The sequence below is a fragment of the Delphinus delphis genome, chromosome 9, assembly GCF_949987515.2.
Source record: "Delphinus delphis chromosome 9, mDelDel1.2, whole genome shotgun sequence".
NCBI lineage: Eukaryota > Metazoa > Chordata > Mammalia > Artiodactyla > Delphinidae > Delphinus > Delphinus delphis.
The window spans coordinates 48,585,037-48,607,542 of NC_082691.1; the positions used below are offsets into that span (position 1 = coordinate 48,585,037).

Consider the following 22,506-nt stretch of genomic DNA (forward strand, 5'->3'; position numbering starts at 1 on the left):
ACCTACAACTAACACAACACTGTAAATCAACTATACTGCAGTAAAATTTTTTTTTAGAAAATTTATGCACTGTGAAGGAGGCTTCTAATAATCAGGCGGAAGAGTTGATACATTCTATTCTACAACGCCAGTCATTCTCCTGTGTCCAGCTGCACAAGTACTTGCTCAATGGACTCATAAAGTATCTATAGCTACAAGTATGTACAGCTAGGCCATACAAGGACACAGTTGCCCCAACTCAAGATGCCTTGGCTACTTGCCCAACCAGAGATCAACTGAAACTCCCAATATTGAACCAGCCAGGTTGATCACATTTTTCTATTGTGTAGTGGGGAATCCAATTGTCTTCACTAGAAGAACTGCTTATCCTGGATGTTTTCCCCCTGCTTGGCATGCTTCTCCTAGGTTCACTGGTCACAGACTTACTGAAAATATTACGTACTGTAAGTTTGGGCTATCTTCTTGACAATTAGCTTCTCTGCCTGTCTTCTGAGCCTGCCTTTTCAACCTTCAGGTTGATTCTGTGATTTACATAATATCCTTCTACTCAAACTCTTTCCTGCTTAAGTTAACCATAGTTTATAGTGTCTGAAACTATAAATTCTGGCGCAGCTCCTCCCAGGGTCTTACTCTTTGACCTACTTCTCTTTCATTTCTTCCATCATCTGGCTCATAAGGCGAACAGTTGAGGCAACTCTATGACCTAAGCCAGGTCATCCATTCATTCCCACACCAAACATTAGGCACTATGCAGGCACTGGTGATACACAGAATCAATGTGTCTGTTACCAGGGATGAGGACCTATGAGAAGGGATGCCTTGGAGATCAAGGAAACTGGATACATAAATGAACTTGGGAGAAGCAATCAGTGATCTATGATCACATATTAACTTGATATTAGGTCTATAATTTGGATATTAGTTCTTTTTTTAGTAAAACGTGCTTAGATCATCTACCTGCAATGTGTGAGCCTTGGAGTCAGACAAAAATCTCACAGCCCCTTTTGTGTTAATATGAGCTTCCAGGTCCTTAGCTTCAGTTAAGCTTCTTATTCATCTTCCTGCTCTGAAGAGGTTTTTAAAGATACCTTCCAGTTGTATGAAAAACTAAAGGGATGGAGTCATCGAAACAATATTAGAAGGACAATGTTTTTATTTTATGCAAAATCTTTCACTTCTGAATGCCATGAGTTTACAAAGCACATTAACCCTTGGTGGCCTAGAGATTGCGATATGTTGTTTAATTGATTCACTCATGTTTAAACAAAATTCTCAAACCATCTTCCTAAAATATAAGTTTGTTTTCTAGTACAGTGCTGTAGCCAAGATATAATCCCATATTGAGCCTAAAGTTCACAGGATGCTCTAGGGCTAGTCTTCTCAATGGCCCTCCCCTCTCTATAGACCTGTAGATTACAGAGGTATAGTAAATAAGACAGTGCCCACTGGCACCAAGTCTTGCTCTGCATTTTATCTTTTTATTACATTTCTGGTTTCATTTTGAGTTGTCATGAAGCACCCTTTTGTTTTTTTATTGGAAGGAATATTTAGGCTAAAATGAGCTTATTTGACTGAGATTTGATTGTACCATCTCTGGCACTCTCACTAAGTACTTTTTAAAAATAAATTAACTTTTAGCCTGAGGCTTCTCTTCTGGAATATCAAGACCAGCTACAGTCTAAGCCAATATCTATTTTAGTGTCTAATATAAATCAAGAACTAAACCATGAAAGCTCTCCTGACCAATAGCTAGAAAGGTGGCTGAGAGATAGAGAAAACAATTTTTTTTAACTAGAAAATTTTGTCTATTTGATACAAATAATACTTAAAAAGTAATGTCTGAAATGTCTATGTTCCTTAGATCGCCCCCCACCCTTTTTTTTTTTTTTTGTCTTTCAAGAGTCTTGCCAAGATGATATGAGATTAACATTGTTAAAGAAAACTAATATCCCAGGAGAGGATCTTGAAATCCCTGATCTTGTTAACAATGGGCCTGGAGGCTCTACAGTTTGTTCTGAGAGAGGATTAACACTTTAACCAAGTGTCAAAAGGGAAATAGCAGGCATATTCTAAGGAAGCAAATTGTGGCAGATGTCACTATCTCTCTGGAATAGTGTCAGTTCTTATCTTAAAAACAGAAGCTAAAAATAAGATTAGGTCTGTCATCTTCACTAGGGAGTTTTAATTTGCATTCAGATGCCACCATGGATTGTCACAAAACACATCGTGGTTCTTTAAATAGTAAGTTCAGAGAAGTGTGTTAAGGTCCCGGAAACTGATATCCAGTTGGAGAGTCAAGGTTATGACACCATACCCTGTTTTCTCCCAAGTCATCTCCAGGTGTTTCAGGATTGGCTTCCATTGGGAAATTATATCTCTAAGAACTGTCTGATTTCAAACTTTAGGTTCCAAATAAAAATTTCCACTTAGATCCTACAGTAGATGTCTTTATTGGGCAATTTTGTATCAAAGAATTATGTTCTTGGGACCACCAAGGTGTAGGAGGCCTTAGAATTCAACTATCTGCAGTTTAGAACTCAAATCTTAATTCTGATCTCTCATCACTTCATGCAGAAGGACAGGGGAGCAGCAGAAGTGTAGATAACTAACAAGGCGGTCATACACGGTCTTTAGAAGTCCTTTGGGCAGCATGAAGACAGGGTAGAAGGAGTGAATATTCTAGTCTCTAAACTGCGGACCATGAAGGGAGAACCCAGAGGGGTTCTCACAACTGCCTGTAATATGACAGGATGAGGCTTATTGGAGGACTTACCCTGCTGGGGGTACAACTTGGATTCTGTCCAATCATCTAACGCTTGCTTGGACATGGCTGACTTCACAAAAAGGAGGAGCATCTACAAAGTCATCATTTACCTAGAGGAGTTCTCTACACGTCAGGGAGGTCTCCTCACCCAAGCCCCTCTGCCCAGCCGGAGACCAGCCTGGCTTGTGGGTCTCAGCATCTGACCTGCATCATGAGGGGTCATGGTAGACCTGAGCTGTCCAATTCAGGAGCCACTAACCCCCTGCAGCTATTGAGCACTTGAGATGTGGCTAATGCAACCGAAAAACTGCATTTTAAAATTTAACTTTAATTAATTTAAGTTTAAACTTAAAAACAAATATTTGATACAATTATTGAACAGCTTTCAAATATGTTTGGAACAACAGTGGTATATGAACTTACTTTTTCAATTGTCAATTTTATGAAATCTTATTACACTTCAAGTATTTCCAAGGGAAATTTAGTGTTTGAATTGGGATATGCTGTAAGTGTCAAATACAAACCAAATTTTGAAAATATAATATAAAAAAAGAATGTACTATATCTCACTGATAATTTTTATATTGATTATATGTTAGAATAATAATTGTTAAACATACTAGGTTAAATAAAACATTACCAAAATGAATAATGGCTCATTATGTTTTTATTGGGCAGTGCTGGACTAGTTTATCCTGGGAAACTATCTCTATATTTGCAGCATCTATATTGAACATATGCCAGAGAGGATGGGAAGCCAAGGTAGAAATTCCCCTCAAGCAGCCAAGAATTCCCCTCAACCTTCCTGCACACCTGTTCCAAACTCAAAGTACTTTCTAAACAGTATCTCTGCACAGTACAAACTTGGTGACTGCTTTGCTCTTTCCTGGGCCAAGCCAGGTGGCCTTGGTGACTTTCTCCTTCAGTTCTCATAACTGTGTCATGTTGACGGCAGTAATGCCTGCACCAGCCTCGGGACGGAAATACAGGCCTGGTGGAAATAGAAACATTGAACTCCCCTCCTTACACACTCTCATGACTTTTCCTTAAAAACCCCATAAAACCAGTGCAGCCTTAACGCATGGATCATATTCCATCCTCCCCAGAATACAATGAGCATTTTCTCTTCTTTCTTATTCGTCTAGAATCATTTCATTCTTCATTTCTTCCACTGATATCTATTGAGCCCTTTCTTTGTGCCAGGCACTGTGTTGGGCAGGGAGGTAAAGAACACACACCTTCTAAATGTCCATCGATGGAAGAATGGATAAAGAAGATGTGGTACATATATACGATGGAATATTACTCAGCCATAAAAAAGAACAAAATAATGCCATTTGCAGAGACACGGATAGACCTAGAGATTGTCATAGTGAGTGAAGTAAGTCAGACAGAGAAAGACAAATATCATATGATATCGCTTATATGTGGAATCTGAAAAAAAGGGTACAAATGAACTTATCTACAAAACAGATACAGAGTTACAGATGTAGAAAATAAACTTATGGCTAAAAATATTTTAAACGTAAAGGTAAAACAGGGAGGGATAAATTGGAAGATTGGAATTGACATATACACACTACGATATATAAAACAGATAACTAATAAAGACCTACTGTACAGCACAGGGAACTCTACTCAATATTCTGTATTGAGTAGAGAATGGCCTACATGGGAAAAGAATCTAAAAAAGACTGGATATATGTATAACAGATTCACTTTGCTGTACACCTGAAACTAACACAACATTGTAAATCAGCTACACTCCAATAAAAGTTAAAAAACAAAACACACTGGCTTCCCTGGTGGCACAGTGGTTGAGAGTCCACCTGCTGATGCAGGGGACACAGGTTCGTGCCCCGGTCTGGGAAGATCCCACATGCCGCAGAGCTGCTGGGCCCGTGAGCCATGGCTGCTGAGCCTGCACGTCCGGAGCCTGTGCTCCGCAACGGGAGAGGCCACAACAATGAGATGCCCACGTACTGCCAAAACACACACACACACACACACACACACACACACACACACACACACACACACACACCTTGTCCTCAAGGAGATCCAATCTAAAAGGAAGACATTTAAGTAACAATTAAATATATTAAATAAATTAAATAATAGCTTGATAAGGGGAAGATGGACTATGCCCATGGTACGAGGAGAGACGTCAACCATAAGTGGAACTACCAAGGAGCTGTCCCTTGGTTTTGGTCTGGAAGGAAGGCAAACAGAAGAGATGGCATTCCAGGCGGGAGACAGTAAGTACAAGCCTGTGGAGGCATGAGGCTGCAAGGCATGAGGTGCCTTGGAAAATGCAAGTGGGTTGGTCTCTCTTGGATGTAAGAAACAAGGCATAAGAGGGAAGTCAAGGGAGGCGGGTGGCCAACACGGGGCCACTAAGTTCCCATTTATAAGATATCACGGGGGCTTCCCTGGTGGCACAGTGGTTAAGAATCCGCCTGCCAATGCAGGGGACATGGGTTCAATCCCTGGCCCGGGAAGATCCCACATATCGCAGAGCAACTAAGCCTGTGCGCCACAACTACTGAGCCTGCGCTCTAGAGCCCGTGAGCCACAACTACTGAAGCCTGCCTCCTAGAGCCCGTGCTCCACAACAAGAGAAGCCACCACAATGAGAAGCCCACGCACCACAATGAAGAGGAGCCCCCCTCGCCGCAACCAGAGAAAGCCCGCGCACAGTAATGAAGACCCAACGCAGGCAAAATAAATAAATTTTTAAAAAAAAAAGATATCACGAAGAGAAGAGGAAGATCAGAGAACTCTTCAAATGATCAACAGGTTATGTAAGTTTCCTCCTCCTCCCTCCAGATTGGCTTACATTTTTCCAGCAAGTTAAGAAGTTCTCATTCTCCTAGGGGTCACTGCAGAACCTGGCGTTTCTAAGATGTCTGGCCTCATCCTTGTCATTCAACAGCATCTGTTGGGAGCCTAGTATGGGTCAGTCACTTTCCCACTATAATAAAGATGCAGAAGACTGGCTTCCTAACGAACCTCAGGACCTCACGGTCAGTCCAGCGAGATATTACTAACACAAAGCAGACGTAGTTTGGAAGGGAACCATTATTTTTTTCCTTCTTATGACCTGGGAATAAGAAGCACGTGTTTAAAGCGTTTCGGAGATAGAGATATCCTGCTCCCCAAATCACTGTTACCTATTCTCAGCCTTCTTTCTCTGCAACTAATGACCTAAGCAGAGAGGGAAGATCTAAACTTGTACTGAAAAACCAGTGTTTGTGCGGACCTCATTCCTAAATCTCCAGGGCTTAAATCATTCTCTGGACTGTTTCTCATACATAACAGGTCATTACGATCGCAAATTAAGAGAATGTTCATTATAGTACATAGTGGAGAAGAGAAGCTTAAGCTTGGGCAAGTCCAAAGTACCTTCCCTTTCATTTTCAAGAGTAAAATGAGAACATGTCAAAAACTGAACGCATAAGAACTCCATTAGATGTAGAACAGATCAATGCTCTGAGATCAACAGTTTGAATATTGTTAAATTTTCCATAGTCACATAATGACTTCAGAAATGATCAGCGTTCCTTCATACACCATGGGCAATAATGAGCTAAAACAGATCTTACACGCACCACAGCTTTACGTATTATCCATCCAAGAGCCTCATTGTGTCATGAAATTCAGTAGTTCATTGTTTCCTGACCCTGAACGCCTGCAGTCGTCATGAAAACACTGCCATGGCCCAAGCTCCCAAATTGGAAGCCAATCCAAACCCGCCACGTGGTAGAGCCTCCCCACTTCACTCAGCAGGTGAAAGGCAAGCGTGGGGCACCCACCCCCGCTGGACGACACCAGGCAGCCAGAGGTCAAGGAATCATCTGTGCTGAGAGGACGATTTGCTGAACTCAAATCCAAAGTTCTTCCTGTCTAAGCCCATCGGGGATTGCTTTACTGTCTAGAGCTACGGTAGCTCACTTTGAGTTCAAATCTGTATTGTGGAATTTGAACCATCAAAACACCCATCACCATAAAAACCCTCTGTGAGTCCTGTTAACAAAACAGAAAGAACTTCTGCCAAGAGCTGAGAAATAAATTCCTTCTTTCATGCTGCTTGGACCACAGCATAATGAGGGCTCCCAAGCTCTCTCTGCAGTAATAAAATGGAATGCCCAGGCTTCTCCTTTTGATGTGTTCCAGTTTAAAAGTTTAGAGTTGATGCCTTTTCATCCTTAATTTATCTTCCCTTGTAAATATTTCTGTACCATTTCCAATATCTAAAGTCTACACGTTTCCAAAAAATAATTCACTCCTTCTCCTATTTCAGTTGTATAACTTTATGTTATGGGTCAAATTTGGGGCTAAATAAACATACCTCAGGCTACAGCTCTGCAAATACCTCTGGCAGCAAATTAACTCAAACAAATGTTTTGGTTGGGTGACGAGGTTATTTTTAATGATCTTCCTGATCTGCCTAGAGGCCCAAGGATAGACTAGGTGAACTCCCAAAGGCTTTTCTAACTTTGTATTTTCTGCCACATTAATATACAGTTCTCAAGTTCATTGAAATAGTTGGTTTAAAATTTCACCACCAGAGGGTGCTACTTGTTTGCTTCTAAAATTCATTTCTTATCACGTGAAAAACAGAGGCCCTGCCACCAAAGAATCATCACCACGCCAGACAGCATTACCCAAGAAAGGTTTTCAGAAGGCCTGTAGACAGCGCTCTACTTCAAGGAATCCAATTTCACTTGTCTTTTGATGTTACATGTTTAAAACCAAAACTGAAAAGCTCTGTAACTTGCACAAACCAAAGTGCACTGACTTATATATGCTGTAAACCAAGGACGGAATGCGAATCATTTCTCATTTTCATGGCTTTTGTTCAGTATTTACTACACAACAACAATGAACCCAGAATGCTAACATCCTCTTCACCACACCAGACAATACAATAACAAAGTAAAAAGAGAATTTGCTTAGCTATAAAAACAGTGCTATATTCTCTAACAATGCAACCTTCACTTATCCTATTTTAAGCGCACACATCTCCTGCTTCTGCTTTGGAGTAATTTTGCTTTGGTGTAATTTCTGACTTCTAGGAAGCATTTCGATTGATTAGCTTCAACTTCTCTTATTAGTGTATTTTCACAATTTATTGGGATTTGCACAAACATTTTCCACTTGATATTTTCAGGTATGTACGAAGGAGGCATGGAGTGAATTCCCATTCACGCACACGGAGATCGCATGGAAAGTCTTTTTAAATCGTGGTAAGAAGTTCTAGCGTGTTGCCATCTGAATTGGCAAAGCAAGTCAGGGGTCAGCAAAGTTTTTCTGAAAAGTACCAGATTACGGTAAAGATTTCAGGCCATGTGAGTCATAAGTACTCAACCCTACCACGTAGCAAGAAAGCAGTCATATAGACACGCAGGACTGGATACGACTGTATTCCAAAACACTTTAATTTGAGGAATAGGTGGTTGGCTACAGTTTGCTGACTCCTGCAAATGCTGAATCTTAATGTACACTCTTCTTATCAATAAAATTCAGAGAAGTTTCTATTACATTATCCTTCGGTGATTTTCCCCCTCCTCACACAGTGTTGACAAACTGTGGCCTCATTAAGTTATCCATTTTAAAGTTCATGGGTCCTTTGGAGGAATATCACTGGGTTTCCTCTCCAGCGTTTCCAAAACCAGAGTCAAAGGAGACTTAAGCTTTTGGTGTGTCATTATATTCGTGTCCTGTGAAGATGTCTTATGGTAAGACATGGAATCAACAAGAAGGATGTAACTCCCTGGCAATTTCTCCAGAGATCATATGGAAAGTGAACAAAAGACATAGTTTACCTTCGGACTGATGTGTAGCCAGAGGAGTCTGGGTCTCCTTGGAGTAGGACACTACCTCCCTGGGCAGGAAATCCACTTGGGTAACCTTCGACACGCCCAGCTTATGCAGTCTTCGTCTAAAAGTAACAAAGGACAAACGCTTAGAGAGGGAAGGCATTCCTTGCGGAAGATCTATCAGGAATAAAACAAACAAACCCCAAATACCCACAGCTTCTCAGTACAAGGGGCAGCGTCATGAAGTTGAACTGGCCCTGGGCTGCAAGTCTGGACACTGGGGTTTTGGCCCACTTTGCCCCTGTGCTGCTGGGTGGTGTCAGATAGGTCCCTCAGGCTGACCCTCAGCTTTTCTATCTGCAAGACCAGGTCTTGTCCACTTCAAATGAGACCCCTCCATTCTGAGCAACTCGGATTTTTCTTGATTAAAGGTTATAAAGGGAATTTTCATTTGTAATACAGGATTCTAGTCCCTTAGGCAAGAGGGACAGAAGAAAAGTAACGCTTCTCAAATCTGAAGAGAAAAGAGATGATTAGTGGAGTAATTTGTTCTCCATAATAGTAATGAGAGGATGATATTCCAAGGGGGAGTATAACATCTCCCATTTCTCCAGAAAAGAAACTAATACAGATCAGCATGTGAATTTGTTTAAAGATACGTTGACATAGCACAAATTGAGTGAAAAGGGTACTGGGCTAAGAGTGATAAAGTTTTAGTTTAGAATTCCCAAATGAGCCATGACCATGTAAAAAAAATCCTTTCTGAATATTTATGGAGCACATCAAGAATTTTCAGATGTCTTTCACATCCATCATGTCAACTGTCTTCATGACACCGCTATGAAGCTTCTGGGCAGATTATCACCATCTCCATTTTACGGATGAGGAAAGTGAGATTCAGTAGGAGACATTCCCAAGTATATGCAACTCGTAAATGGCAGACCCAGGGAGGAAATTCTGTTGGCCTGAGTCCTGGTCCAGTGCTTTTGCCACCAAGTCAAACTCCTACCTGAGGTTCTTAATGGCGAGCTCTGAGTTACCCCCCAGATCTGAAGTGCCTCCTGCGTCACCCAGGAAACATCCACTCCTGGAGGCAGCAGAGTGGTCGCTAATCACAGAAGACTAGCCCACACTTACCACTATGTGCGTGATCTTGAATAAGTTACCTAATCTCTCTGTGCCTCGGTTTCCTCAACTGTAAAATGGAGATATTACTAGTTCTTAGTACTAGGATTAGTATGGGTAATGTCTATGTACCACATACATATAATGCACATGCCACGTATATGTTATATATACATATGTACACAATTTACACACATATATATTTTAAAAGTTTCTGAAACATTGTTTTAGTATATAGATTTAGTATCAGTATCAGACATATTTTACTATATTTCTTTAAAATTTCCAGGAAATAGAGTATATGTGTGTCTCTCTGAGAGAGAAAGGCAACATAACCATTTAGCCACAATTCCACATTCCCTAGCTCTCTAGGATCAATAGAAGCATACCGTTTCCATATTACTTTTTAAATTATTACTAGCAATGGCACAGACTCAGTGTATTTTTTTCAGTAGTAGTAATAATAAAATGAAAGAAGATGCATACCACAGCTGGGAATTGCCATGTACAATTTCCTAAGCATTCTAGGAAAACAAAAATTTCTTCCTTTCTATGAATCACTAAAATTGATGTAAAACCTAATATGAGCACAGAGTAGATACAAACAAACTAAGGCTGGTTTAGAAACAAGCCCAGCTGGCTGTCTCTGCAGCCCCACTAAGCTCCACTCAGGCCTGGGCCATGTGGGCCTCACTCACTCAGATGTCTGGACCACAGAGCGTACAGGAGGGTCAGGCTGGGGACCCAGCACTTCCTCCAAACCTCCTCACACAGAATTAGGGGAAAACACACAAAATATACTAGAAACAAAATTACCAAACAAGGTAAAAGGCTCAAGGTTTCAAAGCAAGAAATTCAGGTATTATTTTAAGTCCTTCTTGGGTTAAAGAAGTATGTTTTTCTTCCTGAAATGGGTCTCTCTTGAAGCATCTGAAAAAGAAAACATGACTAGACACCCCAGGACTGCTTGAGACAAAGCCCCCTCTGCTGTTTAATAGCCTGGAGCATCTTTCTGAGGCCCCAAGAGGTTCATCTTCCTCTTAGGCAAAGAGATGGAAAGGAAACATGGGCTGGTAATGTACCACCACCAATTCAAAATGGGGTCACACCTGGCATGGAGAGATCACCCTGGAGTTTAGACTTCCATGGGCATCCGTGTGAGGCCCAAAGATCTCCACAGTCCAATTAAGAAATACCTATACCTGCAGCCAGGGATTCCAGCGCCTCTTGCTAATAAGATGCAAGCGTAAGCTGTAGGCCTATCTTGCTGGGTGACCAGCCATAGGCACTGGACAACGGGAAGTTGATCTGTAATTCGATAATCCACAAGGCAAACTGAAACCAACTAGTGAGGCAGCATAGCATAATGGTTAAGCCACGTGCTCACACAGAAACTGGGTTCAAATCCCCTCTCTGTCATTTACCAGCTGAATGGTATGTAAAAGCTTTGGACAAGTGACAAACCCCTCTAAGCCTCATGTTTCTCATCTATAAAATGGGTACATATCATTGAACTGTTATGAAGATTAAATGAAGCTAATACTTGTAAAATACTAAATTTAGTGTCTGGCACATAGTAGGTAGCTCTACTTCTATCTTTTTGACTGATTATAATAATGCTTATATTTGTTTCAAAAAATCAGAGAAGGCAGATTTATGAATGCTCTAAACTGATTTTCTAAAACAGTAGATTCGAAGATTATCTCTGACAGTAAAACGTAAGAATCACACTCCTAATTTCTTTGTATGGCACATGGGTAGGTTTTGGCTGCCTGGGAGAGTCCATTTGGTTTTCCTTTAACTTCTCGGTTTTCAAAACTTTGCTTAAAGTGGTGTGAGTACCACACAACTGTTCCCAGCCCTAGCTGTTCCAGAAAGTCTGGCAGAAGGTGGCGCCCTTCCACGGCAAAGACCTTCCTCTTAGGTGTGTTCTCCAACTGTGTCCCCACTTATGGGTCTCTCCCAGACCAGCCTTAGGGTCTGCACGTCTCAACTGATCAAGGATCTATCCATTCATACAAACCTGTGATAGAGACTTTGAGCGTCCCTAAGATACTTCTACAATTTTATCATCTGACAAAATTATCATATAACTATGTCTACAAGAGGAAATATATAGTAGTTATTTTCTTTAAAAGTACAAACACGGGGCTTCCCTGGTGGCGCAGTGGTTGAGAATCTGCCTGCTAATGCAGGGGACACGGATTCGAGCCCTGGTCTGAGAGGATCCCACATGCCACGGAGCAACTAGGCCCGTGAGCCACAACTACTGAGCCTGCACGTCTGGAGTCTGTGCTCCGCAACAAGAGAGGCCGCGATAGTGAGAGGCCCGCGCACCGCGATGAAGAGTGGTCCCCGCTTGCCACAACTAGAGAAAGCTCTCACACAGAAACGAAGACCCAACACAGCAATAATTAATTAATTAATTAATAAACTCCCACCCCCAACATCTTCTTTAAAAAAAAAAAAAGTACGAACACTGAGCATTGTGTTTCTTATTTTTGCTCAGTCTTACCAGCTCATAATTCTTTTATTCAAGGGTGCAAATTAAACTACTTAGCAAAGGAGGGGGGGAAAAAGCCACATTGTATTGTAGAATTAATGCTAGTCTAATTCCTTTTCCTTCTAATTAGGCTCTAAATTTCATGCAGGCTCTTCTGTTCTGACTCTGGGATACCTTCTCCGCTGTCCCACCATCCCTCCTGCAAAGCTCATCCCTCGGCACTACACACACACACACACACACACACACACACACACTCTCTCTCACTCTCTCTCTCTCTCTCTCTCTCTCTCTCTCTTCCACTATAGCCCCTGTTACATGTCACTGTCCTCTTCTCATGTCTGACTTGACTGAAACTTACTTATTTATCCCTGAGTTATCTCTGTACCCTGGGGCTTAGTTCTGTGTCAGACACAGAGCTGGCACTAAATAAATGTTTGAGGAAGAAAGGGAAGGAAGAAGAGAAGAATGCAAGGAGGAGAAAGAAGCCATGATGCAGAAATGTAAATTGAGAATTCAATTATCTACGCCATGGCAGCCATGGTATTACTATTAAATTATAGGGTCCAGCAACTTGTGTTTTAATTACCCACCCCCACCTTCCCCACCGGTGATTCGGACACTCACTAAAGGCTGAGCACCACTGATTTAGAAATATTAGAGTGTAGACATAGAAGCTTCATTGTTTCTAGATTCACTTGGGCCTCTCCATCCTGCAGCTTAGAAGATGAGGCCTCAGTCCCACAGAGCAGAGATGATATCTCTTGACCAAGCTTATAAAGTTCTATGAGACAGGCTGGGAACAAAGGTGAACAAAGATGAGAGGGTAAGAGGATGAGTATCAGACTGCAGTGTGCAAAATATTAAGGGCCTGGCACAAGGGTCTTTCCTAGATCTAAAACTAAAATGTCAGGCAGGGGATCCCAGAGACGCTGGGCAATGGAACCACGGATCCCTTACTCGCTGACCTGGCCTGGTCCTAAAGTGACATGGGGCCCACATCTCCCTGGGCCAGGGCTGGACTCCCCACTAAAAGTCCCAGAGGCTTCTTCTCCAACTGGTCCTGTCAACTTGGCTGAGCAAGCTGGCTGAGCAAAGCCATATTGCACCGAAGTTGAAATGTTTCTTCAGAAAAGAAAAATCAGGTCTTGATAAAGAACAAAAATGGAAGGTATTTGAAGTTTGAGAAGGTTATTCGCCAGGGCTCAGGGTGTTGAGATCTATGATCCACCACTAGCATAGCCTAATTCACTCAGGTTTGTCCACTTGCCCTCAGTCAGACATTATGCATCACAAGAAGAAAAAAACTCCCTTACACGAATCACTGTCTCCATTCCCCTTTCTGGTTTACTTGTAATGTCTTTGCCTATCCACCAGAAGGTTAGCGTGACTTTCCTAGCTACTTTCAGAGTTTCATTATCCAAGGAAGATGAAGCTCAAAACGCGACTTCATCATGGTCTATGAAGTCTACCAACGTGGAAGAAAGTTACGGGTTGTACAGACTTACTCTCAAATAAAAGGATGAGAAACATACACATAGCAGTTGGAATTCTAATAAATATAAACTCTTTGGCTCTTCTCCCATTTCAAAGATGAAGGAAAATTTAAGAGAAACCTTACTGACATTTTAAAATGCATTTAATATTTAAACATTATTTTTAATAATACAGAGAATAAATACTTGCAAAGCATAGATTTATCTACCAAAGTGGGATACCCTGGTTTTGTCTCTATTTTTGAAAAGACCTATATTCCCTTGAAAGCCATGAACAACAGAACTTCAGCTTCTGATGTCAATGCATCTGTGACCTGAAAATATGCAGTCACTGTTTCATGCGTACATGTGCAGTGCTAAAAAAAAAAAAAAAAACAACTAGATTTCAAAGAAACTACTGTTAAGCTGCCTTTAAGAATTAAATAGGAAAATATTTTTTTTTTTTTTTTTTTTTTTTGCAGTGTGCGGGCCTCTCACTGTTGTGGCCTCTCCCGCTGCGGAGCACAGGCTCCGGACGCATAGGCTCAGCGGCCATGGCTCACGGGCCCAGCCGCTCGGCGGCATGTGGGATCCTCCAGGACCGGGGCACGAACCCGCGTCCCCTGCATCGGCAGGCGGACTCTCAACCACTGCGTCACCAGGGAAGCCCAGGAAAATGATTTTGACACGACAAAGATATGGGTGGGGGTTGGTTTGGGATGGCAAGGATCAAAACGCAGAGCTCTCTGATCAGAGACTTAAGATCAAGGCTGTCTTAATTTTTTTTAATTGAAATAAAATTTACATACTGTAAAATCTCCCCTTTAAAGTATACAATTGAGTGGTTTTTAGTACATACACAAACTCGTATAACCTCACATTTGTAATTGCACAAACTTTTCGTTACCTCCAAAAGAAATCCTGTACTCGTTGGGAGTCACTCCCTCAATTCTCCCTCCTTCAGCCTCTGGAAACCACTAATCTACTTCTGTCTACTTTCATATAAATGGAATATTACAGTATATGACCTTTTGGGTCTCACTTCTTTCACTTAGTTTGTTTTAAGGTTCATCACATTATACCATGTATCAGAATGTCATTCCTTTTTATTGATAAATAATATCCCATTGTATGGATATACCACATTCTTTTTAATCCACCCATCAGTTGGTGGACACTTGGGTTGTTTCCATTTCTGTCTATTAAGAACAATGCTGCTATGAACATTTGTGTACAAGTTTTTGTGTGGGTGTATGGTTTCAATTCTCTTGGAATTGAATTCTTTTTGAACTGGTATATATCTAAGAGTGGAACTGCTGGGTTAGATGGTAATTCTATGTTTAACTTGTTGAGAAACTGCCACACTGTTTTCCAGAGTAGCTAGACCATTTTACATTCTCATTAGCAGTATACAAGGATTCCAATTTCTCTACATCCTTGTCAACCCTTATTATTATCTGTCTTTTTGCATTATAGCCATCCTAGTTTGTGTGAAGTAGTATCTCATTGGGATTTTGATTTGAACTTCCCTGATGGTTAATGATGTTGAGCATCTTTTCATGTGCTTATTGGCCATCTACATATCTTTCTTCAAGAAATGCCTATTTAAATTCTTTGCCCATTTTAAAATTTGGTTATTTGTCTTTTTATTGTTGAGTTGTAAAAGATTTTTATATATTCTGGATACTAGACCCTTATCAGATATATTATTTGCAAATATTTTATCCCATTCTGTGGGTTGCCTTTTCACTTTCTTGATGGTGCCTTTTGAAGTACAAAAGTTTTAAATTTAATGAAGTCTGATTCATCTATTTTTTCATTAGTTGCTTGTGCTTCTGATGAAATATCTAAGAAACCACTGCCCAAGGTCACAAAGATTTACAGCTACGTTGTCTCCTAAGAGCTTTATAATTTTAGCTCTTACATTTAGTGAATTAATGTTCCATATATGTGAAGTAGGGGGGTTCAACTTCATTCTTTTGCATATGGATATCCAGTTGACATGCTTAATTGTTCTTAATGTTCAGTGGCAAGATTGAGCAGGGGAGCAGAGAAAGGCTTTGTCATGAATACTGCTCCTTGGTGATGCCCATGGGCCCCAAGCAGGAGCCAAATCTGACTGTGGGAGGATAGATTCAAGAGGAGGCACCTCATCACCTGAGGGCTTCCCAGGGGTCATGAAAGCCTTCAGAGCACCTGAGCATGTCATCCATCACTGGCATTAGGATCATCAAATTCTTCCCGAATCAGTTAGACACAATACAACTCATATTCTGATGCTCTAATTTTGGACCACAGTGAATTCTATACAGCAAACTTGATGTTCCTGCATTTCATACTCAAATAAGTGAAGGAAACTGCACTAATATTACGGTACTATCTCTATTGGACTCATAAGGGAACCCAGTAATATCGGAGATCTGGCTCCAGACTACTAAAGTGTTAAGCAAGAGGCTGCTGTGGAGATTTCAGATGCCATCAGCTGATCCTCACAGATGCATGTGTATCAGAGTGGATGATTCATCTTCTAACCCATCACCAATACTGGGACGCTGACTACCCTCACACTAGAATTTCTGTTTTAATGTCACAGTACAAGAGCCTATGTGAAGACAAAGAAAAGCCACAATAAGAATATACCAAGCATAAGAAACTCTTCCAATTTTACAAATTGAGAATCACGAAGACTCTCAACAATGGTCTCTGAATAGCAGTCTCATAGTGTTCAGTGACTGGAAATTATAATGTTGAGGATACACTGGTTAAACCTGGTGGCAGAAGTGTGGGCCGTAAGGTGGCAGAGTCAGGAGCTCAGATCAGAAGCCAGGAAACAAGAGGGGTCGTTGTACTAATGGGCAGTCTCTGGAGCAGGGAAGAAACCTGGAAGTCAAGCAGATAACACCAGGAGCAGATGTTCCCAGAGACAAAGAGTTATTTGGCCAGATGCCAAAGTAGGTCAAGGCCAAGGAATAAAAGAATGTCTGCACTGGGTCCAGATTCAACTCTGCTGGGTTTTATTCCTGCTTATTTGCATGTGCGTATTTCATCCCCAACACACATAAATGGTGCTGCCAGTGACTTTCTTCTCCTGGTGCTGCTTATAAAATTCCTTGAGGTTTCTCAAAGAAGAGCCCCTTAAGACAGTGAAAGTGATAATGGTGCCACTTTCTTCGTTGTCCAAAAATTTTATGTGGGTACCCACAAAGGACTTGACAACTGGCACAGGAACTACTTCAGCCAACATCTTTATCAGCAACCACAAACCATTTCTGAAGCACAGAACCATGCCAGATCCTTACAATAAAGAGAGGATGAGGACATTGAACATATACAACAAAAAGCAAATAAGAATGAAAGGTAATAAGAGCCAACATGAGCAATTCACATAATCAGTGGGACAGGAGAGTATAATAGGAAGATCACTATGTGTTTGGGTAAATGAAGCAAGTTGCACTGAGAACCAAAGGCCTGGTGTAAGTCTTGAAGGATAGGCAGAACTCAGTCGTAGAAAGGAATGAGGAGGGTGCTCCAGGGAGGAGGCGCTATATATGCAAAGATCTAAAGACTGAATTCACATTTTATGCCTGAAAGACCAGGTTTTCAGAATAGAAGTTTTACACTGAGTAGCAGTGGAAGATCAGTTTAGAGAGGTACACTAAGGCCAGATGATTAGAGGGCTTTAAATCTCAGGCTAAAGATCTTGCACTTTATGCTGCAGACAATGAGGAATTACTGAAAGTTACTAACAAGCTGACAGCTTCAAAGAGACATTTAAAGTGAGGCAACTATGTGAAGAATGGAGTCTCAGTCTCCCCCTTTGACAAACGAGCGACCAGAGTCTATGCGTGGGGCCTCAGAAGCTGAGGTGGAGAAAACGGGGAACTGAGAAAGAATCTACAAACAGAGGCCGGATGGGTTCAGTAACTAAACAAAGAATCCAGGCAAAACACTAAATCAAAGTGGGAATGACTACTGGATTTGTGGAAACGTGGTCCCGGGTGATAAGAAGGCACTCAGTGGTGATGCCACTGGGAACAGAAAGAAAATGCTGTAGTTTGGTGATGTTGGAAAAGAATTAAAGCAGTTCATTTGGTATGGAAGGTGAAAGAAAAGGAATAAATTGGGGATTATATCAAGGCTTCATGCCTTATGGGAAGAAAGTTAAGTAGTGTAACTGGAAGACATCGGGGAATCCCGAGAAAGTTCGCTTTGGGATAAAAATGAGTACCTCAGTGGATGAGTTTATAGTGAGGAGTTTTCCAATTGTATGAAGTTTAAGACCAAAGCTATGAAAAGAAGACAAAGCAGAAAATGTGGTCCTGGCAACCACCCACCTAGAGCCACATGAGAAAATACTGCATCCGTAGAAGAAGAGCATATAGAGACCTAAGGACATAGAAACTCATGAAATATGAAAGAAGTTTTTAAAAATGACAAAAGGTCAACTTGTTTCCCCAACACTGTATACTGGTGTAATTAGGTGTGACATACTGAGGACTGGCTCCTAGATTCGAGAATGGGACACCACACGGAGGAAAGGTGGAGACGGGGTACCACACGCAGGACGTGAGCCTAGCACTGAAGCCCCTTCACACACAATTTATCCCTTCTGTTCAGAGTGGGTGCTTTTCTCCAAGGCCTGAGAAGCAGCTTGATGGTTGACCTTTTCCAATTACCTCAAGGAGGATCAGTTTCCATTTTCTATGTTCACATTTAAAAAATCATTTGAGGAAGTATTTATCTCATTTCGATGATATTTGTCTCTTACTGTGCAGAGATATTAGTCTGGCAGCTAAACCATTTTTCCTGAACAGAAGCAAATGTCAAGTCTGGCTCAGTCAACAGGCACAGTTAAAGGGTCTGCCTTAAACTTCATCACACAAGTAAATCTTGCAAACTCCCGGGATGAGAGAAGAATCAAAATAGTCATGGTTATAACAGAGCTTGGCAATATTGGTGGGAGTTCTGCTATCAAGTGCCCACTTTACAAAGGAAACTGAAAGTTCAGAATTATAAGATCAGAAGGTAAGGAAGTGCGTTTTCTCCAGTATTGCATATAAAGGACAGCAATGATATAAAAATTTTGTAGATTGGCCTTTTATTGACTTGATATTTATGAAAAACCTTCTGTAGAAGTTGTAACTTCTAACTTTATAAAGCTATAAAATTACAGAAATCTTTAAGTCACTGAGTACCAAACTATAAGCATACATCCCTCCCAACTGACCATATTAATTTTTCTGAAACGGAATAATAAAAGGAATATTGTTTTATGAAAGTCCAGCTGCAAGTGTGGAACAGAAAATATCCCATAATCCCTTATTCAAGGTTCTTGAGGGTAGAGAACAAAGTCGAGCAGGTAACAGCTCTCAAGAAATGTTTGGGGACTTGATAAAGGAATATTATAAGAGGTAAACAAAGTGTTTTCTCCCTCTCTTGTGAAAAAATTTTTATTGGATCTGTTAAAACCAATTTATTGAAGTTTTTCATGGGTCAGAATTCATTCTATGCTTAAAGATTCCAAAATGCATTTTACCATTACCTTCTGATACACACACACACACACACACACACACACACACACACACACACACACACACACACACACACACACCCCCAAACTGCTATTTCATATTTTAATTTCTGTAGAAAGTGTGATTAGGTGTTATTGAAAAGGCAGAGACTGTCAGTTTGATAAAAATACAATCCACATCATTCTCAAGAAAATCGCAGGCACTGTGTCCATGGGAAACCTTAAAAATTAATTGAAACCAGAGATCTAAACATAATGCATAAGAACATTTGAAAAAACATGGAGAATAAGCAAAAGAGGCCTACTTTATCAAAGGCTAATGAGATTATTACTGTTCTGCTAGGCAAATGAAAATAACCTGAAAACATGAAAAGACCTCTAGAACTGGTAGGTGAGACTTTCTCAAACACCTACCACCATCTTGAAGGATATGTGTTTTCTCTGGTGCCTTTAGAGAGTTGGTTTAACTTCTATTCTTAACAGAGTGATCACTCTGTTCTGCCACAGCAGTATGGGATGGTGCGTGGTGGATTCAGGAGTAATACCCTCTCTTTCAGCCAAAACAAGAGGCAGAAGAGAAGGCTGAGAGAAGAAGAGGTCACCACCACCTTCTAACAAAGTCTCCCAAGGACTGAAGGAACCTCTAAGTTCCTCCTTGAGGGAAGGAACAGCCAAGTCCTTCACGGCTTCAGTTTTTCCTCATTCTCGCTTTGCTTCCAAATATTTCAAAAACCCTACTAAGGGTTTAATATACTAAGACATAGAGGAAATATAATTGTGAGGCTTCAATAAAATCAGAAGCCACTAAATATTCCTATATGTTATTGAGCTTAACAATTTGATGTGAAGGGCCACAAAACACTCTCATTACTCACTGATGTCTGCTCATCATTGAGAATCTCTGTCTCCCTCCCCGACTCCCCTTTTGCTGACTCAACACATCTCCCTAAAGACCAACAATCTCATGGTGGCATTTGCCCGTATGTTCCCTTCATAAGACAACAAAAAACATTTGAAATCTAACCCTTTCCTCAAACTTGCTCATTGCAACTCCAAATTTCAATGACATTTATTCACTTCCCAGTCAATATAAACTTTCTATCCCATGATCTTTTAACTTACTCTTTTTATCTCATTATTTCATTTTTTACTTCTACCATCTTCAATTCACTCAATCATTATAACAGCATAAGAAATAAAAGTATTTTGGATACTTTCATAAGCAGCTGCCTGGTGAAAAATGAGTTACACTTGATTTACAATTTTCTTGAAGCTATTTTTTTTTTCGCCCTAATTTCTCTATGTTACCACTTTTTTGCTGATCACATAGCTAACATACAAAGCATACAAAAGTGAAACATTTGTGCTCCTGGCCAAGATGGAGTAACAGAGACCAGATTTATCCTCCACCTGAAACAATCAAAAAAAAGGACAGCAGTTTGAATGAAACAACAGTTTGCAAGACACTAAAGGTCAAGCAATGAAGTAAAGGGATACATGAGAGCAGGGAAACGTATGATGAGTCCTATAATTCCCCATACTCACTGCACTGAGAGTTTTAAGGCCATCTGTGATGCAGGGAGAGAACCCAAGTGAAATCCAGCAGACTCATTAAGTTGAGGAGACAGAGCTAAGAGGCCAGGGAGACCACAGCAGCTAGACTTTACAGTACAAAATAACAGAGAAAACAAAACTCACAAAGAGAAAACCTACACCTTCAGAGGATACCCCTGAGGATTCAGCTTAGTACTGATCAGTACATGTATCTGAGGAAACCACCTAAGGCCAAGGGAAGAACTACCTGAAGGAATTAGAGGTAACAGTTCTGGGCACTCACACAGGAACAGGAATGTGCCTGTTCCCACCCACCTGTTCCCAGGCAGGAAAACCTCAAGATGTATGGGGCACTGTATAGAATGCACATAAGGGTCTTGCCTCAATAGCAGAATTAATTAGCCATAGACTGAGTACTGCTCCAGTCCCAACTAACAAATCATAAAAACAAGACTTGAAAGAGTTTCCAAGTGAACTGACTGTATCTCAGAACAAATCTCAAGATGTATAGGAATTCAAATATATCTAACACCTAACCAAGTAATACTCACAATGTCTGACGTCAATCAAGAATCAGCAGACATGCAAAGAAGAAGGAAAACATAACTACAATGAAGAGAGAAGTCAATCAATTGAAACTGATCCAAAACTAATACAGATGATGGGACAGCAAGTGAGGATATTAGTTAATAAAACTGTATTTCATGTGTTAAAAATTTGAGTAGAAACAATGCAAGATTTTTTTTAAAAGACACAAATAGAACTTTTAGAGATGAAAAGTACAATGTATGAAATTATAAATTTACTGAGTAGGCTTCATGGAATATTAGAAATTGCAAAACAAAAGATTAGTGAAGACAAAATATATCAATAGAAACTATCCAAAATAAAACACAGGTAGTAAAGGAAAAGTAGATGGAACAAGTTAACTGTGGGAAAACCTCAAGTTACCTCTTATATATGTCATTTGAGTCCCCAGGAGAGAATAGAAAAAAATTCTGAAAAAATAATGGACACATTTTTCCATATTTGTTGAAAACTATAAGCCCAATGATCCAAGAATCTCAATGAACCCCAAGCATAGGAAGCATGAAGAAAACTACATCTAGGTATATCATAATCAAATTGCTCAAAATCGATGAAAAAGAGAACACTGCAAAAGCATCCAGGGAAAAAAAAGAGATTATACTCAGAGAAATAAAGAAAGGAATGAGAGCATATTTCTGGTCAAAAACAATGCAAGTGAGAAGACAATGAAGCAACATTTCTGAAGTACTGGAAGAAAAAGACTGTCAACCTAGAATTCTATACTCAGTTAAAACATTATGTCAAAAATAACGATATAACAAAGACGTTTAAGACATAGAAACTAAAAGAATGCCTTAACAGAAGATCCTAACTATAAGAAGTGTTAAAGGATATCTACCAGACAGAAGGAAAATGATGCCAGATGGAAATCTGGATCTACACCAAGGAAGGATATCAGAAAAGTATTGACTACATGGGTAAACATGTAAGATATTTTCCTTATTATTTAAATCTCTTTCAAAGATAACTGGCTGATCAAGAGGGTGGAGTAGAGGGATGTGGAACTCACCCCACGCCATATACACATCAAAAACACATCTATATGTGGAACAATTCTCACTGGAAAGTAGCAGAAAGACTCCTGTACAACAAAGGCTGTAAGAAAGATGGAATTGGGTAGGAAAAGAAGAGACGTCATCAGG

At 40.4% G+C, this 22,506-nt stretch overlaps 1 protein-coding gene across 15 annotated transcripts in view; it reads right to left on the bottom strand.

Annotated features, from left to right (window-relative positions):
• Positions 1–22,506, bottom strand: part of DYNC1I1 (dynein cytoplasmic 1 intermediate chain 1) — a 526,791-nt gene that overhangs the window by 239,221 nt on the left and 265,064 nt on the right. For all 15 annotated transcript variants that reach the window (XM_060020483.1, XM_060020482.1, XM_060020487.1 and 12 more), the window contains one exon: positions 8,593–8,708. In XM_060020483.1, the coding sequence (XP_059876466.1) occupies positions 8,593–8,708 (116 nt within the window). The remainder of the gene's footprint in view (positions 1–8,592; positions 8,709–22,506) is intronic.